Here is a 12,196-nt window from a genome sequence, read left to right on the forward strand (position 1 = left end):
TTTTTCTAAAAGTTTTCATTTTCAGTTTTCATGGTCTAGATTTGATAATACCCACATAGTTTGTAAATATCGCATTCTCATTTGCCATTGGAAAGTTGAAATATATGTATCATCTTATAGGTGTTATTAAATTCAAACCAGTCTATATTTTTCTATAATATTTCGTGCTTCCAACGTTTAAGTATAGAAGACTACATAAATTGCAATACACAAACAAAAGCTAAATTCTTTTATAGTTGATAGATAGTTTCTGAACGTTGCTATCCCCGTTCTGTGAGAAAGCATTGAAACCGCCCACTTATTATCTTTGGCTCCCACGTATTAAAGTTAAATATACTTTTGCCATTCATCGTTTACCGCTACTCACGTGATTGCAGTATTTCATAGCTAACGATGGCTAGACACTAGTTTTTTTCAAACTTTAACCAATTCCACAGCAAGAAGCATCAAAGCGTCTCTGTTCTTTAGTATCAAACGCCAAAAATCTGCTCTTTTTTTTGAAATAATATTTAAGAAACAAAAAAATAAACAGCATCCGTTGGAGTTTTGCTTTTTTATATGTGAGTCGACTATTATCAAAGCCGGCAATGTGACTTTTGGACAATCATTGGTAAATCAGAAAAAACGAATTATTGACTTTGTATTCCATTGGCAGTCACAAAACTCTTCTGAACGACATCTTAGATAAATAACAGGTTAAGTATTAACCTTTATTTAATGCAGGTTTTGAACCGTATTCTTTGAAGGAGACGATTATATTCAATTCAATCTGTATTGACATATCAATAAAATTTTTTTGTCCAAATGCACAGATTGCCACCTTTGATAATAGACGACTCATGTGTATTATATCTGAATAGCATAATAATATATGTTAAAAGAATATCGTATACATAACGAATAACGAAAGAATCTTGAAGAGTTTTAAACACTGGTGGTAGGACCTCTTGTGAGTCTGCACGGGTAGGTACCACCGCCCCGCCTATTTCTGCCGTGAAGCAGTGACGCGTTTCGGTTTGAAGGGCGGGGCAGCCGTTGTAACTATACTGGACCTTAGAACTTATATCTCAAGGTAGGTGGCGGAATTTACGTTGTAGATGTCTATGGGCTCCATTAACCAATTAACACCAGGGGGGCCGTGAGCTCGTCCACCCATCTATCCATTAGAAAAAAATATGTTTTTTTTTTCAAACGCGATTTTCATTTCAGACCTCAGAGAAATAAGTAATGAATATTCACAAATATTTACACAAAAAATTCTCCTACACTTCCCACACATTATCCCAGTAGCAGTAGGAGTAACAAAAGTTTTACTACGTAATACAGATGGTTTAATCGTAAAATATTCAAATTTATTATCGAAAAGCTTAGGAATCTGATTCCATTTTTAGCCGATTTTGAAAAAGAACGAGTTGTAGTCAACAACTCGTTGGTTGAACTGATTTTGATGATTTTTAATTTAAAAGTAGGTGCGTCTCTTGTAGTCCCATTTAAATTTTATCAAAATCGGAGTGGTTGTTTCTGAGTTAACATTAATAATGCATATTTAACTAAATTCGATTACATTCATGAAACTCTCTTTTTTTTGATGAAGTGTATCTTTGTAATTTGTTTGTAGTAGGTATAAGCTAATTTAATTCACAGGAGTATATTTACTAAATGTAAATTGTATCACTATAGTGCCTTAAAAAGCACCGGTTTTATCAAAACCTATACAGTTTTTTCTTCATAGTTTTAAAATGTATTCATGCCAGTCACAAAAGAAGGGTTCATACTATCATCCGTACCCAGGTTTCGCTGCTATGTCTTCGAATAGTAATTTATCTAATTCCTAAGCCGCTCACCACAAAAGGATCATCCAGTGTACCTACGCTGGGCATCATTTCAATTTAAAATACAATGCCCTATCCATTTCTGTGATTTCAACGTCAAACGTAGGAAGCCGGTATTTTTCATTAATAAGCGCGACAAGGACGGGGTGCGTGACGTACACCACTACATCAGATATTAAGCCTTGTTTCGTAAATTATAAGGTCGAAAATCGCTACGAAAACCGTTTGTTGTTACTGAAATACTGAATACGTAGGCGTACAGTATGAAAAGTAGGCAGCGTTCGGACAGAGCGTGGCGTGGAGTCGCTGTGCGTCATACAAAAATTTATTTTGAAAAAAAACAAAAATTTAAATTAGTTAATTTACGTCTAACATTCAGAACTTAATATTAAAGTTTTACGTGAGATTTAAGTAGAAGCAAATATTAATTAAGTACATCAAGTAAGTTAACACAGTGATTATAAAAATAACTTACTGATTACAATACAAGCTTAATGTAATGCCACACAACAAAATAAAATAATATTGGAAGTGAAAGGGTTTAAAGGTGGGAACGTTTCACTATTCCAACCATTTTTGGCACATAGGAGTCATGCATTCTACTTTGGATAGGAGGTAGCACAATACAGATTCATCATCAGCCTGTAGCAGTCCACAGCTGGACATAGGCCTTTCCAATTACAGCACGATCCTCGGATTCTCTCATCCAGCTCCTGCCTTTTTTTTATTGCTAATTGGGTGGACGAGCTCACAGCCCGCCTGGTGTGAAGTGATTACCAGAGCCCATAGACATCTACAACGTAAATGCGCCACCCACCTTGAGATATAATTTCTAAGGTCTCAAGTATAGTTACAACGACTGCCCAACCCTTCAAACCGAAACGCATTACTGCTTCACGGCAAAAATAGGCAGGGTGGTAGTACCTACCCGTGCGGACTCACAAGTGGTCCTACCATCAGAGCCTGCCAGATTACCTTGCCAGACGTTATTTCCTTCGGAGTTTGGAAACCTCTTAATACGGAACTATCTGAAAGCTCGTCTTACCTTGAGTAAGAAAATTGCATCTATTTTGAACATAACATCATAAATTATAAAAAGATATTAATATCTTCGTTCTGTCAAACCGATAACCGATAAACGCACTTTTGGATTATTTAGTTACTGAGTTCGAGAATGACCTTTCCATATACGACTATAATAGTTGATGCATCTAATAATTATATTACTACGAATGCTGATTATTTTTACATAATTTTTATTCAATATCTCGATTATATATTGTGTTTAGAGCAGAATTCTATAGATATATACAAAGATGATATAAGCATATCTTGGACGACATGTGCACGGCGTGCGTTCACAAAACCAGTTGTCAACTATCTATACATATAAATAAAATTGGAGTGTCTGTTTGTAATATTGAAATAACCGCTTTTTATTACATGTATATGAATATATTTATATACGGTATATACACCAAAATAACATTTTTTTACAATTTTTGTCTGTCTGTCCGTTTGATCCGGCTAATCTCGGGAACGGCTGACCTGATTTTGATGAGACTTTCGGTGATAGGTAGCTGATGATATAAGGAGTAACTTAGGCAACTTTTTTCAAACTAGCTTCGCCCCGTGGCGTCACCCGCGGTACTGCAAAAACCGCGGGTAACATCATAGTACTCAGCTATCAATAATAAAATTTAATGTTTCTGAAGCGAAGCGAGAGCGGGTCGCTGGTAATAAATAAAATTGAACTACACAAGCCGAACCCGCTTCTTAGTATCAAACATTATCCACTTAAGCACTAAATTCTGACGAGCGTGTAATTAAGGAGAAACGAAAAAAAAAAAAACCTTTTTTTAGTTCACGTCGATTTTAGCAAAAGCCTGAATTATTTTTAGCATTTACGTGATGAGCAGCCGAAGCGAAACCCAGCAATTGTTTAGCAGTTAAACGTATAAAGAAATTGCTAGTAATTGCATACCAAAAATGGTTGATGCATGAAATGTATTCTGCTTAGACTCGCTGGGAGGGTTAGCTGTAAAAATGTATGGGCAAATCGATCTATGGCACTCGACTTTATACTTAAGGCCTGAATGCATGTTATTTTAATGGTAATAAAGTTTTTATCGGGCTATGTTCGTACAAGATTATACGTTTATTTTGTTTTAATTATAAATACACGTGTCTAATTATGGCCCGCTTGTATGTGGCTAAATGCACAAACCGTGCAAGCCAAAAAAGAAAAGAAAAAAATATGGCCCCAACGACAGTTGAATGGAAAATTAATAAAGTAAAACATCTTAGTGTTGTAACGTTAAAATCTATTCGGATGAACCTTATTTTATATTTAGGTTTTGTCAGAAAACGACCAGTAGATACGCCCTTTTTGTAATTAAAATCTCGATTAAAAAAATACGAAGGGCCACTCCACCCCCGTCCTAAGTCAATCGGTTAAACAGCATAGGCCGGACAGAAAAGCCTATAGGGGCGGTCCGTAGAGGGTGGAAACCTCGGAAAATTCACGTGCAAGGCCCACCCCTCGCCGCGAACACGTGCCGCCAAATAGCTGCAGTACGAACGCGTTTACTAATCATTGACTCTCGCGAAACAAAAAACAACACCGTTTCACGCTAACGTAACTTGAAAATGGCGCGTGACGTATTTTAATTTGACAGTTCTAATTCGAAAATCGCGCGCGAGTTTCAACCGGTCACAGATTATGTGCTCGTAAAGATTAGCCGCCACAACGGAGGCAAAGGGTTTTTTACTTCTCTAGTGCGTTCACTTTTCACTTTTTAAATTCACGCGTTCCGTTTTAAGCAGCGGAAACGTTGGAAATGAGCAGCTTTGTGGTTTGAGTGCGCTTTGTTATTTTTCTTTTTTTTTTAGTGTGTGAAATGGAAAATGCAGTATGAGTCGATTTCATGGTTAGTTGGAGTTATTACACGGTAACATGAAACATACTTTGTATCGTGGAACATATTTTTTCATTGCGAAGAGTATTTTGAAAAAAGTTCTTTGATGTCCGCATTGAACTTAAATGTGTCGCAACATTTGTTCTTGGCATATATTAAAAAAATATTGTTTTCAGACAAAACGTTGCTTTGTTGTTTGTTGAAAATTTTCTTTAGTTCCTTGATTGCCAATAAATTCACATGAGATTCAACAAGAGCAGTTAAAAAAAATATCGATATATCATCATTCAGAACGGAAAATAAAAAATCTCGATGTTAGAATGTTGAATGGTATTTCCCGGAAGCCGATAGAAAAAGATTGCACAAAATTAAAACATTTATTCCATAGAACATTTATATCTCAATGATACTAATTCATTAGTAACGAAAACAAACAAATTTCGTTTTCATCGCAAACTCGTTTTACTGGTGGTAGGACCTCTTGTGAGTCCGGTCTACACTCACCGGTGGGTAGATACCACCACCCTGCCTATTTCTGCCGTGAAGCGGCTTCGGTTTGGATGGTGGGTGGGGCAGCTGTTGTAACTATACTGAGACCTTAGAACTCACATTTCAAGGTGGGTGGCGGCATTTACGTCATAGATGTCTATGGGCTCTAGTAACCACTTAACACCAGGTGGGCTGTGAGCTCGTCGACACATCTATGCAATAAAAAATAAACCCAAGAGAAGAAACCACGAGAAGCGTCGTTCGTTTCATCCATTCAAAGTCAGGACAATAAATCAGAATTATGTATGCAAAGCAATCATGCATTCCGGCTTGAAGAGGCAGGACAGTGGTTATGGGAGTCGGAATCCGCTAAGGAGCAAAGACTCACCTGCCGAAGCGACCAGTCTTGAAAATAGGTGACGCTGAAGCTGTAGGTATACGACAAAGGGAAGATCTTCCACCGAGCTGGTAATATTTGCTGGGTAGACCGACGGTCCAAATGTTGTTGTTCGGACCTTGTATATATCAGGCTTATCTTGAAAATGTCGTAAGCAAGATTCAGGCATCTGTCAAATAGGTATCTTGCTTTGTATGATGACTACCGACACACGACACGTTACTGGGTTCGGACGTGAGCTCGCTTGAAGCCTCCGTCGGTGTAGAGCTTGATGGTAATACCAAATACTCCAGCGAGACCCTGGAGGACTGATGTGGAGAAGGGTTTCGCGTGAGTAGTTGCTCGCAAGTCAGTCGATCCTAAGCTCAATGACAGATCTTATTGTCGATGTGACGTGTGTTTTTGAAGAGTGGGACAGTTGAGACTTTTGCCTCAAGGGAGAATTTAGCGGCAAGTTCATGTCGCCATATCTGACAGTTCCAATGACCAAAAACTCCAATTTTTTAATAAGTATAATGGGGCGAAATTGTACAGAATTTTAAACGCATTTTTAACCATCACTAGTGGTCCCCCAGTAGTCGAAATTCGACTTTATTTAATTGAAATTATAAGTTTAAACATTATCATGGTTCTATTGTCAAACACTATTATACTTATATAATATAATCACAGATTTCGCCAAAATTAAACTATAAATAAATAATATTAAAGACAGACAATATTAACCTATTCTCAATTTGACCACAGACTTTAAACAATAACAAAAGTTTGACAATTGATAATAAACAAAGAGTATATTTACATGTATGTGCTGTGTCAAATACATGGTATTGTTTGTAATGATTTTTTTATTGATTTAATGTATCTTTTATGCATAATTCAAAAAAAAATAGCATTCTGCACTCCTTCTCTATATTCTCTATAAGTGTTGAAAATTTCATACTCCTCCGTCCGCGCAATTTCCGTAAAAAGGGATACAAAGTTTTTGCTTCACGTATTAATATATAGATTACAAAAAGAGTTGTCATCGCTGATCGATAAATAGGCCGTCTATATTTTAACAAAGTAGTAACCTTTCAAATCTTCATACAATACTTACTTTTAGATAAAAAAAGGAACATAAATCCTCATGAATAATTTAAGAAACAAACACAATGACAATGTAAGCTTTAACCAACCTTATAACTTGTGTTTGCCATGCAAGATTGACAAGCTTGCAGACAACTTGAAATATACCAAGGATAAGGACGTAGGTAGGACCGTCACTGTCTGTAGTAATTTCTTAATCTTCGTAATAAGTAAGTAAGTAAATAATACGTCTTCTTCTTAGCCGTTTTCTAGTCCAGTACCAGGATTCTCTTTCCTACTTAAACTCTTCCTTCTTGCCCGGTTTTCGGCATCCTTCTGGGTGAGGTTATTCTCCTCCATATCCACCTATACCACATCCAACCAACGTTTCTTGGGCATACCGCGGTATCTTGGACCTAGTATAGATTAAGGCATCTATAAATAGTATAGAATTACTAGCCGTACATACTCGCCCATTTCGTAACATTATTATTTATTGTCATTATTATTATTAGCGAGTCCAACACTCATATAAAGATTAGCCTTTCCAAGTAGGTAGGTACATGTATTTTCTACATGGATACCAAGTTTCAAGTCAATCGGATGCATGGTTCAGTAACTAGTTATAACGGAACATCCATAAAAACCACTGTAGATTTTTAAATTAGTATACATTATATCAAATAATACAAATAATTCTAGAGTATTCAAAAGAATATAAAGTTTAAGAGCTCATGAACTATCGAGTGATCTCTTACTATGGCATAATCTGTGTCAAGTAATTATCGGTACATCAGTTGTCCCCCCCCCCCTTCGCTTACCTTCCGGAACGTTAGATTACCTTACAATCGTACCGGCTCGTGCTATGCCCTACCAGATAATACCCAAGCTAACCAACCAAACTTATCTCGACGCTACAAACTAAAACACAATATCCGTATCCTTGTATACAGGATCCCGTGGTTTCCTGCATCTATAAAGGCTGCGAAATTATTAAAATGCCTTTAAAAGAGATACATTTCATGTTAAACAACAGAGAATTTGATTAAAAACAAATATAAATCCAATTAATATGTATTTAAAACAAGGATAACACAATGCCTTTGTTGTTATTTTCCATTTTAATTCATAAATTGATAAAGCATTATTTTATATTTTACGTCAATAACTTATCTGTAGGTCGTTTTAAAATATCATAAATATATTATAAAAGAATAAACAATTATTAAACGTTATTAATATTTAACAAAGATGTTACAAAATTCAAGAACATGCGGAAAAAATAGTTACAATAGTAGTATAACAAAAAAAATAAAAAGTACTTAAGTATTGTGTTCACAAAATGGTCAAAACGAATTCAAAAATACAATTCTAAATTCAAACGACCCATTAACCGGTTCCCACGACCGCCATGCTGGCTCGTCCTCGCCCGCTATTGGTCGAGGCCACCGGTTTAGAATTAGAATGTGTAGACCCCACCATTTGGCGAGCGGCAAATTATGTTACCAGTAAACTTTTTTTTTCGCTATACAAATAATGGAAGCAGCTGCTTCCATTATTGCCGTTCGTTTTTCAAATTAGTGTCATCGGCCGTTGACAATGCCGTGGGCGGGAGAAATAATGGTTTAAGTCTATCCTACATACATATGTTTATTTAGGTACACACGTCATTATGTAATTGTAAAGTTATTGTATCTCCATGCACTATAATAATTTAAGAATACTATTACTGTTTAACTGTGTTGAGTGAATTTGAGCGTATGAAGTTAGTTAATACCAAAATGCGAGTAGGTATAATATTATTTTGTCTATGGCAAAAGAAAACTACTTTTAAGGCAAACGATTCTGAACCAAACTGCCATGTTTTACGAGTCTAAAATACGTACATTAAAATAGACACGTGTATGTGACCGCGGTGACGTGTAGCCGTGTGGCTAAACAATCCGTTAGTTAATATTCAAGGTAGACGTGATTAGCGAAACCTCAAGGCGAGCCTGTTATATCATGACGAAGTTACGAACGAATGTTATTTAGAAAAATGTCCAATGCCAATCGTAAATGTTACTTGTTTAATGTTGTTTTGAAATAATAAAATATGCTTTACGTAAATAATAATACATTTTTGATGTCCGTATAATTTTGAACAATACGAAGGTAGGTACTTAGGTCAAGGCGTCTATGCAAGTTATTTCAAAGACACTTACACTACTACTCAGAATAGTGTAGTTAATTTGAACTAATACGTAATATTTAAGAACAATTAGAACTAGAACTTTCTTTCTCAATACCATAGATAAATCAGCCTAACATAATGAATCCAAAATCTTCAAAAGATACTACCTCAGTTCATTAATCAATTTACCGATGACTTTAAGAGATTATAGAATCATGATATTTAGATACTATAATTCGTGTTAAACATTCGATTTATTTTAAATTCATTAAGTAATAACAATTGGACCATGTAGCTTACTATTGTAAGCACTTGAAGTCATTTACTTGACATTTATAGTTTCCTTTTTGCGTCTTTTATGTCAATCTGTCTTTTTCCGGGCCATTCGCAGGTTGGTCGGAATGGGTATTTTGTGGATCGATAGGTATGCGACTTAAATGGATAGTAGCTACTGATGATCTACTCTTGTAAGATATCCAGTTGTAATCAAGTATTTAGTAGAAAATTTACCAATAAGATGAAACACATGGTCATCCATGACCATTAGTGCACGGAGTCATTCATTTTGGGTCTATTTTTTTACCGTAACATAAATTTGTGCTCTGGTCTTAGAATGTGACAGTAACTTTTTTCTTGCGATAATAAAAAGCGACGGCTTTAACCCGGGAATTACTGAAGGCTGTGATTCCAGTATCAGGGACGCACAGATTAGCCAACAGTTTACGGGATATCGAAAAATATCAAACAAACGACCTCCAAGTGGTAGTTACATCGAAATAGAAATTAAATGAAATCAATTAATTGAACTGAATTACTTCTAGTTCTTTTAGATAATCGCGAGACGTTGACAGAAAGGAAACTTTACGGTTTTTATGTTGTTTCACTCTTGTCTTTAATAATATTACGACAATAATAAACTCGAGATTAAACCGTAAAACTAGTTTTAATTGTAAACAATTACTATTAAACTATTGGTCCCGTGGTAGTCGAAATTCGACTATAATTAATTGAAATTATAAGTTTGAACATTATTCTTCTATAATCACAGATTTCACCAAGACTATACTAAAGACAAATAATATAAAGATAAACAATATTTACCTATTTTCAATTTGACCACCCACTTTAAGCAATAACAAAAGTTTGACAATAAACAAAGAGTATATACATGTGTGTGTCAAATACATGGTAGTGTGTGTAATGTTTTTTTAATTGATTTAATGTATCATTAATGTATAATTTAAAAAAAAATTTAGCATTCTGCACTCTTTCTCTATATTCTCTTTAAGTGTGGGAAATTTCATACTCCTCTGTCCACGCAGTACATCTTAGGTATATCTTAATTCACGTTTTATCTTAAGACATTAAGATGATGTACAATTTTCACCTTCAAATTTGAACTTAAGTAAGTAATGACATATTATAAATGACATATTATAAGTAAGTAATGACATATTATAAATATATTGTATTCAGTTATAATTAATCTTGATATTTCCGTATTGTTCCGTCACTTACCAATGCTGTGTTACGCTTGAAATATAGGCATCCAGAGGATCATCAATCATCATAGTCAATTGGGTTTTCCCAAACATTAGTCATTAGTTGAAACGGTATTTTGACGCAGATTAATGTCGATGTTTCTAGATGTTTCTGGAATAATTTTGCGTGAATCTTAGTTGTCTTTTAAGCGTCATTTACCAACTATGACATTTTTTAATCTTGTAAAACTAAACTAAACGCCTTAATTTCACGGGTGTTTTACACGATTTTTAGTTTTACTGTGTTTCTCAGTGGAGGGAGATCTTAGAGCTCATGCCTCAAGGTGGGTGGCGGCATTTACGTTGTAGATGTCTATAAGCTCTGGTAACCACTTTTTTTTGCTGATATGGGTGGACGATCTGACAGCCCACCTGGTGTTACATGGTTACTGGAGCCCGTGGATATCTACGACGTAAATGCGCCACCCACCTTGAGATATCAGTTCTAAGGTATCAAGTATAGTTACAACGGCTGCGGGGTAGTAGCATCCAAGCAATAAAAATAAAAAGATGTGTGGTGTCGTGGGACCCCGGATAGGAACGAAGTTACTTATTATAAAAATATTGATTTTAAGTTCTATTCGAGGTATAAAGAAAATAATTATTCGGGTATACATTTTTTATTATGATTTTCTTATTGATAAAAAAAACTCTTTACAAAGTTATCAACTTTACTTTATTCACAATGATTTATAAAAAAATATGTTATTTTTGTACGTTATTACAAAGTTAAGAGTCGTACCTACACTGTGTGAATTACTAATAAAAATCTTACGTTACGGACGTTTTTCCCGATTAGGGTACCCCTCCGCATCGTCCCATAAGGAGTTTCCTTCAAAAAAAAAAAATTACGTACCGTTTCTCTTTCAGAGTCCCGCGTCAGAGTCCGATAGCAGTTCTGTGTCCGGCACGAACAGTCCAGCTGCGGCTCCTCCACTGCTGCAGCATCTCCTGCAGCTCCAAGCGCAGAACCCACAGACTATAGCACAGGTGGGTCTCGTAAAGACACTAAAATTCGCCTTCTGTTTGGTCTCGTTTTCGAGGGAAAATCTATTAAGCACATATCCCCCGTTTTTTCCTACTGATAGCTTTGAGAGGCTATATCAGTGTCACCTTAACTAGTAGGTGAGCTCACGGGGCTCAAACCTGATGACGTTGCTAACACGAACCCTAGCAAGAGCCGTGCTTCGCAGAATCTACCACCGGATCGGAAACGCGACCCACTGAGAAGATCCGGCGAGAAACTCAGTGGGCTGTGTCTGAGGGTTAATTTACTCGTCGAGCCCTTCGTCGCAAGCGACGGGTTCGACGAGAACGATGACCGGTATCACCTAATATCAGTTTCATAGTACTAGTGGTCCTCTAGTAGTCGAAACATACCCGATCCTGTGGACCGAATGGTAAATAGTCGACGTCGCCCAAAACACGTCATTATGGATCGTCCCGATCCATTAACGGTGCTTTTAGGTACCTCAAGCACCGGTCACCGTCGTCGTCGAACTGGTCGCTTAATTAACCCATAGACACAGCTCACTGAGTTTCTTGGCGGATCTTCTCAATGGGTCGCGTTTCCGATCCGGTGGTAGATTCTGCGAAGCACTGCTCTTGCTAGGGCCAGTGTTAGCAACACTCCGGTTTGAGCCCCGTGAGCTCACCTACTAGTTAAGGTTACGCTGAAATAGCCTCTCAAGACTATTATCAGCTTAGGTAGGAAAAAAGATAAAGAATAACAGAAGGCTTCTAGTTTAAGAGTTCACCACTCGATGCACTTCCCTACG

General features: G+C 36.4%; 1 protein-coding gene across 4 annotated transcripts in view; it reads left to right on the forward strand.

Annotated features, from left to right (window-relative positions):
• Nucleotides 1–12,196, forward strand: part of LOC101737038 (mushroom body large-type Kenyon cell-specific protein 1) — a 204,171-nt gene that overhangs the window by 163,820 nt on the left and 28,155 nt on the right. For all 4 annotated transcript variants that reach the window (XM_021352441.3, XM_038020568.2, XM_012696242.4 and 1 more), the window contains one exon: nucleotides 11,289–11,408. In XM_021352441.3, the coding sequence (XP_021208116.1) occupies nucleotides 11,289–11,408 (120 nt within the window). The remainder of the gene's footprint in view (nucleotides 1–11,288; nucleotides 11,409–12,196) is intronic.

The sequence above is a fragment of the Bombyx mori genome, chromosome 26, assembly GCF_030269925.1.
Source record: "Bombyx mori chromosome 26, ASM3026992v2".
Taxonomy (NCBI): domain Eukaryota; kingdom Metazoa; phylum Arthropoda; class Insecta; order Lepidoptera; family Bombycidae; genus Bombyx; species Bombyx mori.